The sequence below is a fragment of the Amblyraja radiata genome, chromosome 3, assembly GCF_010909765.2.
Source record: "Amblyraja radiata isolate CabotCenter1 chromosome 3, sAmbRad1.1.pri, whole genome shotgun sequence".
In the NCBI taxonomy this organism is placed as follows: Eukaryota; Metazoa; Chordata; class Chondrichthyes; order Rajiformes; family Rajidae; genus Amblyraja; species Amblyraja radiata.
In genome coordinates, this window is record NC_045958.1 from 20,986,078 (window position 1) to 21,003,983 (window position 17,906).

Consider the following 17,906-nt stretch of genomic DNA (forward strand, 5'->3'; position numbering starts at 1 on the left):
GTCTCCAGTCTGAAGAAGAGTTTCGGCCCGAAACGTCGCCTATTTCCTTCGCTCCATAGATGCTGCTGCACCCGCTGAGTTTCCCCAGCAATTTTGTGTACCTTAGCTGGGACATTGTTGGCCGGTGTGGGCAAGTTGGGCCAAGGGGCCTGTTTCCACACTGTATCACTCTATGACTGTGAGTGTGAGGAGAAGATGAAAGCGGCAGACCTCTGGATGTTGGGTCCGGTCCCGTCCCGGCCCGGCCCGTCCCTCCCCTGGAGAGCGGTTTCCTCTGAGCGCGGGCACGAGCGCTCGCGGCCCGGGTGGGGCGGGACAGTTGGGACTGGGCGGTTGTTCCGCGGCGCGAGGAAGCGGCTCGTGCTCGTGCTCGCGCGCGCGCAGATACGGTTGGCTGGGAGGTCGGGCCCTGGCGCGGGAGTGCGCTCGCAGTGCTCGCAGTGACGTCGGCTGTTTAGGGGCTGGGTGAGGAGAAGATGGCGGCGGTGATGAGCGCGAGTAGCGGCAGTAGTGACACTTCCAGCACCGGGGAGGAGGAGAGGATGAAACGCCTTTTTCAGACCTGCGATGGGGATGGCGATGGCTACATCAGCAGGTAAACTCGCATTCCCCCCCCCCACCTCTCTGCATTGCATCCTGGAGGGAGAAGAGAGAATGTTTAGTTGTTAAGGATGGAAGAGCAAACTGGCTAATCTTAATTGCCGCAAACAATAGTTTAAGAACTTATTGAGGATGTGTATCACTTTTATGCATTGCAGATTAAGTTGTAATCATTTTTGTGGCCGCCGTTGGGGGAGGGGTGAAGAAACTTTTCATTAGTCGTGGATTCCTTGTACGCTGCAACATTATCAAATCCTAAACGTTATTGCTTTGTGTACAAATGACAGAAAACAATTATTTAAGTTGTTCAAAACCAAAGTTTATACATACTTAAGAGACTTGGGCTTTTACGACAGAAAATCATTTGCAGTACTTAAATGTTACAAGAGAATCCCGGTGTCCGTATCGGCTGCAGTGGCTGCAGTGAAACTAACGCGAATACTCACAACATTAATTTAGTAGTTCGCGCACTTGTCAGGTTTTAAGGTATTTTCCCAAATGCATTCGAGTTTTACAATAAAGGTTCAAAACAATATATAATTTTGTTGGAAAATGTCATTAAAATTTTTTAATTTAAAGTAAAAACATTTTGATTCGGAGATAGGACACTACTCAGCAGAACAAGCACGCGTGATGTTGTGGCCGGAGCATTGGAATCAAGTTCACATCAGGATAAAGTAGAATTTGAGGTTAGCCAATAATTGAATTACAAAGTCTCCCTTTAAAAAGGCGTCATGTTTGTGTGTATATATAATAAAAGATACAACAAACGTTTTATTGTAAAACGTAAATTTACGTTGGCGAATACGTTCAGCACACTGGTGGTGGAAAGCAATGCACAATATTTAATAACAATTCACTGAAGAAAACAACGATTATACAGCTAGATGTCCAGCTGAGTGATTACTAGCAGAAATATATGTCCAAACAATGTGTGTATCAGAAGATATAGGAGCTTGAAACCCAGATGCCCAGACTTAACAACTTCTTCCCCATTAGGTATCAGACTCTTGAACCAGTTCACACACCATTCCCAGAGGTGCTGCCAATATTCTTTCTTTTAACTCTTTTTATTTGGTTGTTCCATTATTGTACTTTAGTATTTAGTCCCACCACTTCATTCCAATTTGCTGTTTTGCACATATTTATCTTTACATTTATATGTATATTGTTTGCTATGTGAGTTTCATGTGAAAGGGGATTTCATTGCATTCTGGTGTACATGACAATAAACTTTGTGGCACATCCATGTACCTTGTTCTGAACCATCACCCCGCTAATGAACACCATCATTTCCTGGACTGTTACAGATCTTATCATATCAGAGATCGCCCCTCCACTGTCTCCAATCTCACACTACACACTTCTATTTCATATCCAGGATCTGTAAATAGTACTGCCCGGGTATGGCCATTGTTTATATCTTCTTTTGTCTGGCTGAACTAATTTCTGCATACCTGGACTCGTCCTGTCTCTCATTATCCAGTCGCTTCGCATCCACTTCCCACAGGTGCTGCCACATACATACTTTTAACATCTGTGACACCTTTCATGCCCACTTGGAAGAGTTTTGATATTCCAATTCCCTGGTTCCACTCGGCTCATCTTTACCTTGGATGTCCATTTTCTGTGCACCATCATTCCATTCAGGAAGGTCTTGTGGCCCTCTGTTTCTTTCTTGAATAAAGACTAGCCAGTTCCCCTCTACTACACTCTCACCTGTTTGACTGAACTTGATCTTACCCTCAACAACCCCATTTGAATCCATGCAATTTCTACGATCAGCGGGATAGCAATGCATTCTTCCATGATCCCTTGTTACTCCCGTCTTTTTGTTGACAATGTGGAACAGTCCTTGTTCAAAGCATACGTTGGCACACCCCCCACTTAACTTTTACTCTGCTACATTGACGACTGCATCACTGCTGTCTTCTGTATCTGCGTAGAACTCGTCGATTTCATCACCTTCTGAATCAACATAATCTCCTGAAAAAGACAGCGCTGGAGTAACCTAGCAGGTCAGGCTCACATCTATGAAGAACATGGATAGGCAATGTTTTGGGTCAGATTAACTTCTCCCGTCCTGTCTCCTGTAAGGAAACCATCTCTTCTTAATTTCTCAGTCCCTCCTTCATTTTTTCACAAGACGAGGCCACCTAATTTCGACCTACTGAAATATTCTCTTCCTTCTGGAAATGTGGGTTCCCCTCTGCCATAGTTGATGGAGCTCTCACAAGTGTTTCCTGTATTTTTCAGCACCTCTGCACTGACCCCTCAACCTTCCAGCAGAACAACAATTGAGTTATTTTGGCACTGCATCCAACACATGATCCTTCTCCTTTTCTGTTAGCTCCCAATACAATCCCAGCACCATCTACACCTTCCCGTCTTTCCCCTTTACTTTCTGCATTTTGCGGGGACTGCTATTTTTGAGATTCCCTTGTCCATTCATTGCTCCTCAATCACCTCTCTGTCTTCTGGCAATGTTTCCTGCAACCAAAAGAGACATTTGCTCCCCTCCATCTGACACCTCATCATCCACGGGCCTAAACAGTCTTTCCAGGTGAGGTAAAAGTTCACCTGGACCTCTTCCAACCTGGCCTACTGCATCAGTGCTCCTAAGTAAGTTCATAAGTTGTAGGAGCAGAATTAGGCCATTCGGCCCATCAAGTCTACTCTGCCATTTAATCATGGGTAATCTATCGTTCCCTCTCAACCCCATTCTCCTGCCTTCTCCTCATAACACCTGACCCATACTAATCAAGAATCTATCAATCTCCAGCTCACAAATATCCTTTGTCTTGGCGGCAGCCTTCTGCAGTAATGAATTCTACAGATTCACCACTCTCTGACTAAAGAAATTCCTCCTCATCTTTCTCAAGGCAAGTCATTTTATCCTGGGACTATGGCCTCTGGTCCTAGATTCTCCCACCAGTGGAAACATCCTCTCCACGTTCACTCTATCCAGGCCTTTCACTATTGGGTAAGTTTTAATTGAGGTTCCCCCCTCATTCTTGTAAACTCCAGCGAGTACAGTGCCGTCAAACGTTCATCATATGTTAACCCAATCATCCCTGGGATCATTATTGTTCTAAATAGTTTTCTTTAGGTTTTGTTTGAGGAATTTCATTGTGAAGCTGTTCAAAATGTCTCAATGTCATTTGAAAACCCCTTTTAAAAAAATGCAGCCATGGCACCATTTACAGACATTGGGGGTTAGCCCAAAGCTTACTGGCTTTCAAATATGCAAGGGTCGAAGTTGTCTAAAGACAAGATGGTGTCTGGACTATGCCATCAGGCTGTAGGGTGTAGAGGGCCAGTGAAAGATTTCTCCTGCATTTAGGACAACTAAGTGTGGACTTGGCCAGGTCAGTTTCTGAGCGTGAAGCCAGGATACCATGATTTGGTTCCTCGATGATTTAATCTGACTTGCAGTCTCCATTTGTTGTATTTTAGATTTCAAGTTAAGTCAACTCAAGAGAGTTTTATTGTCATGTGTCCCAGATAGAACAATGAAATTCTTGCTTGCTGCAGCACAACAGAATATTGTAAGCATAATACAGAAAAGTTCAGTGTGTCTATATACCATAGACTATATATATATATACAGATAAATAAACAGATAAAGTGCAATAGGCTGTTATAGTTCAGAGTTTGTTTGATGTTGTGTATAATTGCCTGATGGCTGTGGGGAAGAATCTGTTCCTGAACCTGGATGTTCCAGATTTCAAGCTCCTGTACCTTCTTCCCGATGGCTACGGAGAGATGAGTGCGTGGCCAGGATGGTGTGGGTCTTTGATGATGTTGGCAGCCTTTTTGAGGCAGCGACTGCGATAGATCGTTCCAGCATCTATTATTTTGATTTTGTGTTAGTCGTGTTGATGTTTTATTTGTTTTCAAAGGATTCACATCAGCTAACTGCTAGTCCTCTTGCTCTATTCCTTTTAATGCCCAGATGCCTGTTCCCTAGGTATTTTTAATGTATGCAGTCTGCCCAGGAAATAATTTTATATTCCTCATGTCTGATTTATATTCACATAGTTTCAATTATTACATCCCTTGATGGTATGTAGATAGTTGTTAATCTTGTCTAATATGGATTTGAAATGGTAGAAATGGTGGTAAATTAAGGCATAATACGTAATGATGTGATTGTTCGTTTGTAAACATTTGAGTTTATCCATGTTTTTCTGTTGGATATCATTTATCTTTATTCCTTAATTTCATGTTTCTTTCCTTTTTAATTGTATGTTTTTGATTTTCATGTCATTTTTTATTCTTACCCAGTTGACTCATTGGTTCTCCCCGATCCATACAAGATTGGATTTTTAATGAGCTCTTTGATCACAGAGCTGATCAGAATAAGTCCTCAAAACCTTTTTTTATTAGCTGTCAGGCTTCGATGCCTATTGTTTCATTCTGCATGTATTAAAGTGTTTGTTGTGTCTTTCAGTTTTTAAAAGATAAATGAGAGCTGAAAGTTCTTTGAGCAACAAATCTTTTCAGACCAGGCTGCATTTTTAAGACCATTTTGCGATTGATTACTTTAAATATCCGTCATCAACTTTTTAAAATATTTTTACATGTTTAAAGTTTAACAGAAAATTACCATTCAGACAAAATGCTTGAGCAGATGGATTTGATTCTGGGTTTGTTCTCAAGCCTAAACTTTGTGAAATAATGCCTCCTTTAAATATTTCTACATCTGTCAAATTAAAGCATCATTGGCAAACTTTTAATGTTTCCAAACAATAAACCTCCAGTAAAATGTTACTTGTCAACAGGAAAACATACAACTTTGTAGCATTTGTGAAACATGTGGTCAATAAAATGTCTTAATTTTGCCATGCCAAGGTGTTAGATAGAAACATAGAAAATAGGTGCAGGAGTAGGCCATTCAATATGATCATGGCTGATCATCCAACTCGGTATCCCATCCCTGCCTTCTCTCCATACCCCCTGATCCCTTTAGCCACAAGGGCCACATCTAACTACCTCTTAAATATAGCCAATGAACTGGCTGAAGAAGGGTTTCGGCCCGAAACGTCGCCTATTTCCTTCGCTCCATAGATGCTGCTGCACCCGCTGAGTTTCCCCAGCAATTTTGTGGCCTCAACTACCTTCTGTGGCAGAGAATTCCACAGATTCACCACTCTCTGTGTAAAAAATGTTTTTCTCACCTCGGTCGGTGTTGTGTTTCCATAAGTGTAATCATTGTGATGGTAATCTCTTTTTGTTCAACTCTTTCAGGAATGATTTGTTTATGGTGTGTCGACAACTGAACATGGAGGAATCAGTTGCAGAGATTATGCATCAATTGGGAGCAGATGAAAATGGGAAGATTTCCTTTGAAGATTTTGCACGTTGTCGTATGCAGCTGGTATCTGAAATAAGAAAAGAAGAAGGGGATCTTTCAGTTAAGTCAGATGAATGTTGCAGAAAAAGAAAATTACGAGATCGAATAGCTTCATGGCCAACCAGCAGTGACAATAGTCTTGGTATGTAATTTGGATAAAGGGAAACATATTTGTGATGGTGTCTCCATTTTGCTGGTAGGATCTTTATTGTGATACAGCTTAATATTTAACAGTATTTGTGACAGACGTTTTTCTTTTATCTTGGGAAACGGCCGTTTTTTGTGAGTAATTTTTCATATTGTTGAGTAAATACCCGGGTTGTAGCTGTGTTGGAACAGCGTTGCTAAGGATGTGGCAAGTTCTGGCGCACAAGTCTTGAGTACTATTGCTGGAATGTTGCCGCCTATGCTGTATCCAATGCCTTTGGATGCTTCTTAATATCACGCGATGTGTATTGAATTGAATATAGACTTCAATCTATTGCAGGTAGACATAAAATGCTGGAGTAACAGTGGGACAGGCAGCATCTCTGGAGAGAAGGAATGGATGACGTTTTGGGTTGAGATCCTTCTTCAGACTGATGTCAGGGGTGTGGGCAGGACAATCTATTGTGCTGGGGTCTATTGGAGGAGGCCAAGTAGGATCTCACTCGGCACTTCTGGAAAAACATTCTTGCAAAGCTTCAGCTTTCTCTTTTGTACTGATGTGCTGAGTGTGGGGATATTTGCTGAGTGTGGGGATATTTGTGGAGCCTGCTCCTCTGGTGGGTTAAAGCTATAGTGTAGTGGGTGCGTGGAAAGCCTGGAATAAAGGCGAGGAGCCAGGTGAATTCTGTAAAGGCTTTAATTAGTACAGTACACTACTCTCTGCTTCAGCGGGAGACTGAAGACCAACTGCCACTCCAACTGCCCCTGCTCTTATACTCATATACTTGATGTTTTATTTAGCTGGGCCCCGCCCCCGGACCAGTCCATTAAGTGCCGAGGGGGGTGAACCAGGGAGTAGCCTACTTCCCAGGAACTGCTACAATAGAGTCATAGAGTGACTGTTGTTTCCAGAGTGGTTTCAATAAACAATAGATAGACAATAGGTGCAGGAGTAGGCCATTCGGCCCTTCGAGCCAGTGCCGCCATTCTATGTTATTATGGCTGATCATCCACAATCAAAACATTGTTCACTCTAATTTGCGATTGGGTGTGACAAGACTGCAGAAATTCAATCTGCTCTATTGGTTCTGGGATTACTTTGCCTATTGCATACTATTTAGGTTGTTTAGCATGCAAATAGTCTAGTAACTTCATTAGGTTGATTCCTCATTCTGAGGTATGCCTGGTGCTGCTTCCGGAATGCCCTTCTGCTCTCTTCATTGAACCAGGTTGATTCCCTAATTTTGATGGTAATGTGAGATTAGGACATAGAAACATAGAAAATAGGTGCAGGAGTAGGCCATTCGGCCCTTCGAGCCTGCACCGCCATTCAATATGATCATGGCTGATCATCCAATTCAGTATCCTGTACCTGCTAGCCCATGAGGTTACAGGAGACGCTAGACTGTAAATTGTGTAATCTTGGGCAATAAACAATGCTGGAGGATAGCAGCTGTGGAAGGAAAGGGACAGATGATGAACACATCACGTTGAACTGTATTTTCCATGTGAAGACACAATTTCATCTTCACAAAGATTGTGCAATGGTCACTCCTTCCAAGATTGTTGTGCAGAGATGCATCAGTGATGGGTTGATTGGTGAGGACAAAATCCTGCAAGATTTTTTTCCTTTGCTCTAGACCAAATTAGATAGTAATATCTTTCAGCATTGGGCCGACTCGCTTAGTGTTGGTGCTAATGAGCCAGTTTTGGTGATGGATGTTGAAGTCTCCCACCCAGAGTGCATTTTGTGCTTTTGCCACTCTGGTTCCACATGGAGTTGTATTGATTCATAGAGAGAGAGGGAGAATGTGGTAATCAGCAGAAGGATTCTGTGCCCAAGTTTAGTTTTAGTTTAGTTTAGAGACACAGCACGGAAACATGCCCTTCAGCCCACCTAGTCCACGACGACCATCTATTCAGTTCAGTTTGTTGTCACGTGTACCGAGTTGCGTGCTAGCCAGTCAGCAGAAAGACAATACGAACAATCGATCCATTTACAGTGTATAGATACATGATTAGGGAATAACGTTTAATGCAAGGTAAAGCCAGCAAAGTCCGATCAAGGATAGTCAGAGGGTCATCAAAGAGGTAGATAGTAGTTCAGTACTGCTCTCTGGTTGTGGTAGGATTATTCAGTTGCTTGATAATTCAGTTGCCTAATTTGAGGAAGGACATCCTTGTGATTGAGGCAGTAGGTTCACGAGATTGATCCCTGTGATGGCGGGACTGTCATATAAGGAAAGATTGAAAAGACTAGGTTTGTATTCACTGGAGTTTAGAAGGATGAGGGGGATCTTATAGAAACATATAAAAGGACTGGACAAGCTAGATGCAGGAAAAATGTTCCCAATGTTGGGCGAGTCCAGAACCAGGGGCCACAGTCTTAGAATAAAGGGGAGGCCATTTAAGACTGACGTGAGAAAAAACTTTTTCACCCAGAGAGTTGTGAATTTGTGGAATTCCCTGCCTCAGAGGGTATTGGAGGCCAAATCACTGGATGGATTTAAGAGAGAGTTAGATAGAGCTCCAGGGGCTAGTGGAGTCAAGGGCTATGGGGAGAAGGCAGGCACTGGTTATTGATTGGGGACGATCAGCCATGATCACAATGAATGGCGGTGCTGGCTCGAAGGGCCGAATGGCCTCCTCCTGCACCTATTTTCTATGTTTCTAATAGCTGGGAAGAAACAGTCCTGAATCTGGTGGTGTGCATTTTCACACTTCTATACCATTTGCCTAATGGGAGAGGGGAGCAGAGGGAGTGGCCAGGGTGCAACTTGTCATTGATTATGCTGCTGGTCTTGCCGGGGCAGCGCGAGGTAAGAATTGAGTCACTTGAAGGGAGGTTGGTTTGTGTGATGGTCTGGCCTGCGTCCATAATTCGCTGCAATTTCTTGCGGTCTTGGATGAAGCTGTTCCCAAAACAAACAGCTGTGATGCATCCTGATAAATTGATTTCTATGGTGCATCTGTAGAATTTGGTGAGTGATGTAAGCGAAATGCCAAACTTCCGAAGCCTTCTAAGGAAGTAGAGGCGTTGGTGTGCTTTCTTGGTCGTTGCTTCAATACAAGTGGTCCAGGAGAGGTTGTTGGTGATATTGACTCCTAGGAATTTGAAGTTTTCGACCATCTCTACTTTGGCACTGTCAATGTAAACTGGGATATGTCTACCGCTTTGCTTCTTGAAGTCAATCACTCTCTCATTTGTCTTGTTGACATTGAGAGAAAGGTTGCTGCACCCGCTGAGTTTCTCCAGCTTTTTTGTGTACCTTTGAGAGAAAGGTTGTTGTCTCGACACCAGGATACGAGGCCATCTCTCTCTTCCTTCTCTCTGTCTATAATCCTCTTTTTTTTTTTGTCAATTACTCCTCTGAAAAAGAGTCCAGACCCAAAACTTCACCTATCTATGTTCTCCACGAATGAGTGCTAGGACGGGATGGTGCTGAGGGTTCTTCACTCCATGTGCATGTGACAGTGTGGAGGGAGCTTCACTCTGCGAATGTGTGACGGGACGATGTGGAGGGAGATTCACTCTGTGCATGTGTCTGACTCTGGGAGGAGTGACAATAGACAATAGACAGGAGTACGTCATTCGGTCCTTCGAGCCTGCACCGCCATACAATGTGATCATGGCTGATCATCCACAATCAGTACCCCGTTCCTGCCTTCTCCCATATACCCTGACTCCGCTGTCTTTAAGAGCCCTATCTAGCTCTCTCTTGAAATTATCCAGAAAAACATAGAAACATAGAAAATAGGTGCAGGAGTAGGCCATTCGGCCCTTCGAGCCTGCACCGCCATTTAAAATGATCATGGCTGATCATCCAACTCAGTATCCTGTACCTGCCTTCTCTCCATACCCCCTGATCCCTTTAGCCACAAGGGCCACATCTAACTCCCTCTTAATTATAGCCAATGAACTGGCCTCAACTACCTTCTATGGCAGAGAATTCCAGAGATTCACCACTCTCTGTGTGAAAAAGTGTTTCCTCATCTCCGTTCCAAATGGCTTACCCCTTATTCTTAAACTGTGGCTCCTGGTTGTGGACTCCCCCAACATCGGAACATGTTTCCTGCATCTAGTGTGTCCAAACCCTTAATAATCTTATATGTTTCAATAAGAAACCCTCTCATCCTTCTAAATTCCAGAGTAGACAAGCCCAGCCGCTCCATTCTCTCAGTATATGACATTCCCACCATCCCGGGAATTAACCTCGTGAACCTATGCTGCACTCCCTCAATAGCAAGAATGGCCTTCGTCAAATTTGGAGACCAAAACTGCACACAATACTCCAGGTGTGGTCTCATAGGGCCCTGTACAACTGCAGAAGGACCTCTTTGCTCCTATACTCAACTCCTCTTGTTATGCAGGCCAACATGCCATTTGCTTTCTTCACTGCCTGCTGCATCTGCATGCTTACTTTCATTGACTGATGAACAAGGACCCCCAGATCCTGTTGTACTTCCCCTTTTCCCAACTTGACACCATTTAGATAATAATCTTTATTATGGCTGTATAGATAATGTTTTTAAGGCCTTGTCCCGATAGCCATAAAAATCCCGTTGCGACTGTGAATGGCGTTACCTTACGCACTCACCGAGCTTCAGTGATAACAAAACGAGTCTTCCATGATGAGTCTTGATTCATTGGCTTTTAATAAGTAATACAAAGCAAAGACATAGTTCATCACACTCCAATCTCAATTGCTGTTCCATTACATCATAAACTTGCTTTAAATCTGTTTTCCGCAGCTCGGCACATGGTTCAGTGCACGATAAAACTCAGTGCCTGTGTGCCTGTGCGGTAAAAAACTGTAAGACATCTCAGTCCCACAAAGTTTAAACTGCAACTAACCTGAAAAGCCCCTAGCTCCACCGAAAGCCACACCCCTTCACGTAAGCATGCTGATAACAATTAAAGGCAACTAGACAGAATTCATAAAATGCTGATCATAGCTAAATGGCTCCTACAATCTTCCTTCCTGTTTTTGCTACAAAAGTGTATAATTTCACATTTATCCACTTTAAACTGAATCTGCCATGCATCTGCCCACTCACCCAACATGTCCAAGTCACCCTGCATTCTCATAGAATCCTCCTCACAGTTCACACTGCTACCCAGCTTTGTGTCATCTGCAAATTTGCTAATGTTACTTTTAATCCCGTCATCTAAATCATTCATGTATATTGTAAATAGCTGCGGTCCCAGCACCGAGCTTTGTGGTACCCCACTAGTCGCTGTCTGCCATTCTGAAAGTTAATCCCTACTTTTTGAACCAATTTTCTATCCATGTCTGCACTCTACCCCCAATACCATGCGCCCTAATTTTGCCCACTAATCGCCTATGTGGGACCTTATCAAATACTTTCTGAAATTCCAGGTACACTACACCCACTGGCCCTCCCTTGTCCATTTTCCTAGTTACATCCTCAAAAAAATCCAGAAAATTAGTCAAGCATGATTTTCCCTTCGTAAATAATGCTGACTCAGACCGATCCTGTTACTGCTATCCAAATGTGCCGCTATTTCATGTTTTATAATCGACTCCAGCATCTTCCCCACCACCGATGTCAGGCTAACTGGTCTACAATTCCCTGTTTTCTCTCCCCCACCTTTCTTAAAAAGTGGGATAGCATTAGCTACCATCCAATCCACAGGAATTGATCCTGAATCTATAGAACATTGGAAAATGAGCATCAATGCGTCCACAATTTCTAGAGCCACTTCCTTAAGTTCCCTGGAATGCAGATCATCAGGCCTTGGGGATTTATCAGCCTTCACTCCCATTAGGCTACCCAACACCATTTCCTGCCTAATGTGGATTTCCTTCAGTTCCTCCGTCACCCCAGATCCTCTGGCCACTAGTACATCAGGAAGATTGTTTGTCCTCCTTAGTGAAGCTGGCTCCAAAGTACCTGTTCAACTCATCTGCCATTTCCTTGTCCCCCATAATAAATTCACACTTTTATATCTTCAAGGTTCCAACTTTGGTCTTAACTAATTTTTTCCTCTTTACATACCTAAAGAAGCTTTTACTATCCTCCTTTATATTCTTGGCTAGCTTACCTTCATACCTCACCTTTTCTCCCCGTATTGCCTTTTTAGTTATCTTCTGTTGCTCTTTTAACATTACCCAATCCTCTAGCTTCCCGCTCATCTTTGCTATGTTGTACTTCTCTTTTATTTTTATACTGTCCCTGACTTACCTTGTCAGCCACAGTAGCCCCTTACTCCCCTTGGAATCTTTCTTCCTCTTTGGAATGAACTGATCCTGCACTTTCTGTATTATTCCCAGAAATACCTGCCATTGTTGTTCCACTGTCATCCCTGCTAGGGTATCTTTCCAGTCAACTTTGGCCAGCTCCTCCCTCATGGCTCCATAGTCGCCTTTGGTCAACTGTAATACTGACACTTACGATTTACCCTTCTCCCTCTCCAATTGTAGATTAGATTAGATTTGTTTATTGTCGTTCAGACCGAAAGGTTTTGTTTTGCCGCCACGGTTCCGAATTGTAGATTAAAACTTATCATATTGCTGGGTGCTGGGACGGGATGGTGTGGAGGGAGTTTCACTCTTCGAGTGTGTGATAGGATGGTGCGGTACAGGGGGGTTCATTCTCCGTGTGTGTGGCGGTGCAGAGGGAACTTCACACAACACTGACATGTGCTTTGAGATTTCAAGTCAGTTGAGCACTGCCAGGGCAGTTTTCTCCTGACTGTATCACTGTGCAGCTGCCTCTGCTGGTTAATTCTTACTGGTGGGATCGATGGAGGTGGTGTGTCTGGGACAGTGACTGTAAGGTATGTTTCTGTGAGTATGACTTTGTCAGGCTGTTGCTTGATTAGTGTGATGAGTGATGTGGCAGTTAGAGGGTGATTAAGGTTCTTTGTGTTCTTTGTCTGTATTAAGTATTGCTAATGTAAGACTGTAGGACCTGCCCAGCAGGTCAAGCTGCATGAGTGGAGAGAGAAAAACAATCTTAGCTATTATCACTCAAATGGCAGTACTTCATTTTAATAAAATCATATTGACTCTGCATGGTAGATTAGTTGCTTGATTGCCTGGGGATATGTGTAGGCCAGACTAGGTAAGGATGACAGATTTCCTCCTCCTGCAGGACATTAGTGAAGTAAGTGGGTCTTCGTAACAATCGATGATAGTTCTCATGGTCATCTGCAGAATTTTCAACTTCAGAAATCAAGTTTATTACCATCTGCCATGGGGGGGAATTGAACCCAGATCCCCAGGATTTTGTCCTAAAATTCTAGATTATTAATCCAATGATAATATCACTGCACCATTGCTTTCTCCAGCATTTATAATTAAATAGTTGTTTAGGCCATTTAGGAACGGTTAAATCTTGAAATGTGGCCAATGATGGGAGAATACTCAGCAGATGAGGCTGCCCCTGTGGGAAAAGCACAGTTCAGGTTGAGGCCCTTGATGGAAGGGGGAAAGAGCCATTTTTAAGAAAGTAATTACAAGCGACAGATAAGGTCATAGGATTTAATAGATAGGACAAAGGGAATATCTGTGATGGGTGATGGGGCAGTTAGAGGGTGACTAAGGTTCTTTGTGTTCTTTGTCTGTACTAAGTATTGCTAATGTAAGACTGTAGGACTTGCCCAGCAGGTCAAGCTGCATGAGTGGAGAGAGAAAACAAATCTCAGCTATTATCACACAAATGGCAGTACTTCATTTTAATGAAATCATATTGACTCTGCATGGTAGACTCTGCATAATCCCTTTGACCTGTTTTCTATGGTCCTCGTCACCACATTCCTATTTCTGAATTGTACAATTTTTCCCATTATCAACATTGGGCTAATTCCCATTATTCTATTTCACCTCCTTTCCTGAAAATCAAGATTTAATTTGAAACTTTTCAGTCTGTGAAATGAATTGGTCATAGCTATACAGCAAGGAAGTGGGTCATTTACCAAACTCGACAATACTGACTATAATGCCATATCCATCCTAGTCCCTTACCCAGCATTTGGGCCAGCACCGATCCCTGAGGCACACCACCAGTCGCAGGCCTCCACTCCAAATAACAACGTTCCACCATTATCTGCTGCTTCCATGAAGCCAATTCTGTATCCAGTTTGTCAGGTCTCTGTGGATCCCATGCGATCTAACCTTCCAGAGCAGCCTACCATGTGGAACCTCATTAAAGGCCTTGCTGATGTCCAAAGCGTTTACGTATACAGCCCTGCCCTCGACAGCCTTCTTGGATACTACTTCAAAAAACGTTATCATATTCATGAGACACAATCTCACGCGTAATAAACCATGATGATCAACCCGTGTGTCCAAATGCATGAAAATCTTATCCTTCAGAATACTCTCCAGTAACTTTCCTACCACAGGCTTACTGGTCAATAGTTCCCAGGTTTTTATTTGCAGCCCTTCTTAAATGGAGACACAGCATTAGCCATCCGACATCTCACCCATGTCTAACGATGATTCGTATTTCTCAGCCAGGATTCGTGCAATTTCTTCTCCAGTATCCTTGAGCAATTTTCATAAAATCGTAAACATGGTTACACTGCACTTTCAACTTCTTACTTGCTTTTCTTTTCTCCAGGTGCAATGTCAGGAGCCAGAGAGAGTTGGGAGTATGATTCTGGAGCTCGTGATCTTCAGAGCCCAGAACCGCAAACTCATCCAACCATTCAGAAATTATTAGAACGTGGAGGCGTTAACCTGGATCAGCAAGTTGTTCTGCAAAAACTCGTAGCACAGGCTTCAAGCTTGAGCTACCCAATGAGTGGCGGTTACTTGGATTTAGCCAACACAGTAAGTGCTGCTGTTCCTATGTGCATCCTTCTCCTTCCCTCTATAAAATGATTGAAGTAAATATATGGTTTAAGTGCTTACTTGGTATTTAAGGTTTGCTTATGATATTATATAAAAGTTATTACTTTGGACTACCCATTTGTTCCTTAGTCTTTTTGATCATCACACAATGCAGACATTTATAACTGTCAGCATTTTCTGTGGAAAGGTGCTATTTGGTTGATTAGGTGTGTAAGGAGTGTTTGGTCAATGTCTTAGTTCTTTCTAAAAATCACTGATGTTCTTGCCTGTTTTTTTTAATGTTTGAGTGGACTTGGAAGGAGGCAATGCTGATAATCGTTGGGGTTTGGGCCTTGGAAGTGGTTGATTGTGCTATGCTATTTGAATCTAAGCTGTGATATCTAAACCTAAGCTCTACATCACTTTTCTATGCGTAAACTATTTGATGTGAACTTTAAGAACATGAAGGCTCAAGGTCACGATTGACCCTGGGTCTCTGGATGCTGTCTGTGTGGAGTTTGCATATATTTGCAGGTAATACTCATGCCTTCCATGGAACAAGTTGAATGACTATATTATCTACTACTCTTATTTTATATACCTCTGTCAAATCACTTTTTTTAGTCTTTTGCACTCCAGGGAAAATGAAACCAAATTTTCCAATTTTTCCCCATAACTGAAGTTCTTCAATTCAGGCAATAGCCAAGTGAAGCTCCGCTGTACTCTCTCCAGCTCAAGCCAGCATGTTACCATCTGAACTGCATACAATAAATACTCCAAGAATGATCTAACCAATGTTTTGTGAAGGTGTAATGTAAGGTCCCAACTATTATATTTTATGCCCTGACCTCTGAAAGCAAGCATGCCGTATGCCATCTTCATCACATGTATTACCCGTGTTGACTCATTCTTGAATCTGTGGGTTAAATTCTGCTCCATGCAAGCCCTTTATGCTGGCAATTCCAGTCAATACTGAGAAAGTTAAAATTCCCCATTACTATAACTCTATTGTGCTTGCGCCTTTCTGCAATTTGTGATTTCCCAATTTCTTACGTTCTTACCTGAACACTGTATATGCTTTGAGAGTTACTCAATTCCAGTTGCCTTTACCTGCAATGTGTCTCCTTTTCTTCTTGAACAAACATTCAATATCATTTGTTTTCCAAAGTTCCGATGCGGTATTCTGTTCCTCGGGTTCTCATTGACTATTTGGAGCTCTCCACAATATTCTGTTTAGGTCCTGCCTGATATTCTCCCGAATCAGTAGTGTGACTCCCCCTTCCACTTTGCATCCCCCTATGTCCCATCTGGAACTTCCATAGCCTGGAATATTAAGGAGCGATTCACATTCTTCCCACAACCATGCTTTGTAATTGCAATAATCTCATATACCAAGTGCTTCTACATGCTTTATCTGCTTTAGTGTTCTCCAAAGAAACAACTGTTGGAATGAGAGCAGTGGAAATGGGATGAAAGGTGAGGACCAGGTGAACTCTGTTCTGTTTTAGGGAGGGATTGGGAGAGCAGAACTGCAGGAAACAGGAGACACTGGTGCGAGCTCCTTCCATAAGGGTGGGGAGGAAGTGAAACCACATTAACTGAAGAAAGAGGGCATCACATGCTTTTGTTCTCCAATACCTCAAACCTTGGTTACTATCTCCAGTGTTTCTCCTGCAGCTGACTCATCTGCCAATCATCCCTCAATCCATCTGTCACTTGCTAATTTTGCTCCTTTCCTTTACCTTGACTTTCCCTTCTAGTTTCCTCTGCTTTACTCATCAAACTGAAGAAAGATCCTAACCATATGCCCATTGCCAGCCATAGCTCTCAATGTTGTTGGTAATGGTGTAGCTATTAATTCTTGAAGGTACCTTCAATTACATCATCAATGTAGTTGTATGATTTGGAAGATATATCAGCAAACTTGATACTTTTTCTAAATTCCTGATTGCATTGTGAAGGTTGCCAAGTTTTGCAATGTCTTCAGCAACCCTGCAGATGGAGCACTGTGACAACAAACAGTCTACAGATGGATCAGTCCAACCCAGAATAGATTTCTACTTTCCAAATAAACACTGTTATATCCACCTAAATCTTGTTGGTTTCCTTCTCTGGCAACAGCGTCCTGCTGATTGTCTGTCACCCACAGGAAGACCAGAGCATTGGCAGAAGAATATGGAATTTGAATGTTAAATTGGTGACCCGAGGAAATATCAAGGCATTGCAAAGGTTGGACAACTGAAACCCCTCTTTGATTCCCTGATGTATGTGGGGAAGGTGATCAAGGGGAAGATCATGAAAATCTTCATCCTTAGATTTAGAAACTACGAGAGCAAGTGGGACCCGTTGGGCCCCGTTCCCCTAACGTAATATTCCACCACTCACACATAGCCCCTAACTGCGCAGGCATGGCTCATTTCCCTGTCCAGCAACCCGACTCCATTCCTCCCTCTGCCCATTCCGCTCGGCCCGTCCCTACCCACCTTCTTGCTTGCCGCAGAGGGCGGGCTGGGGAGAGGGGTGAGTGATGAGGGAGAGAGAGACGGGACCAGGGCCTCCACTGAACCCCCCCCCCCCACCCCGCGGCCACCGCCGGTGGTGGGGGAGTCGATAGACAAGTTACTGTGAGGAGGGGAGAGAGGAGTTTGAGTGAGGCGGGACAGGCCGCCGCCAGTGGGGCAGGAAGGGGCGTCGCCATTGGCATGACTGACAGGAAAAGAGACCAATATGCGTGGTGCTAACTGAAGGAATCTGCGCACATGCGATTTTAAAGATTTTAAACCTCGATAACTTTTACAATATACCGCCGATCGGTACGAAACTTGTTGCACTCGCAGTACAGGAGAAAGGTGAGTAACCTGTTTGCGCAAGTAGAAAAACCCCGCAAACCGGAAGAGCACATCATCAAGAGTTTTAGTTATGTACAGATATGCTTTGTAATTCTTTCAGCCCGCGTGATTGCGAAGTATGGATATGGCCGTGTTGCCTTGGAACCTTGTGGT

At 43.2% G+C, this 17,906-nt stretch overlaps 1 protein-coding gene across 1 annotated transcript in view; it reads left to right on the forward strand.

The window, feature by feature from the left end:
- Window positions 1-458: 458 nt before the first annotated feature.
- mcc (MCC regulator of WNT signaling pathway) overlaps window positions 459-17,906 on the forward strand; it is a 142,553-nt gene continuing 125,105 nt past the window's right edge. The window contains 3 exon segments of the mRNA XM_033017440.1: window positions 459-595; window positions 5,851-6,098; window positions 14,693-14,904. Coding sequence (XP_032873331.1) covers window positions 477-595; window positions 5,851-6,098; window positions 14,693-14,904 — 579 coding nt within the window. The 5' untranslated portion in view covers window positions 459-476.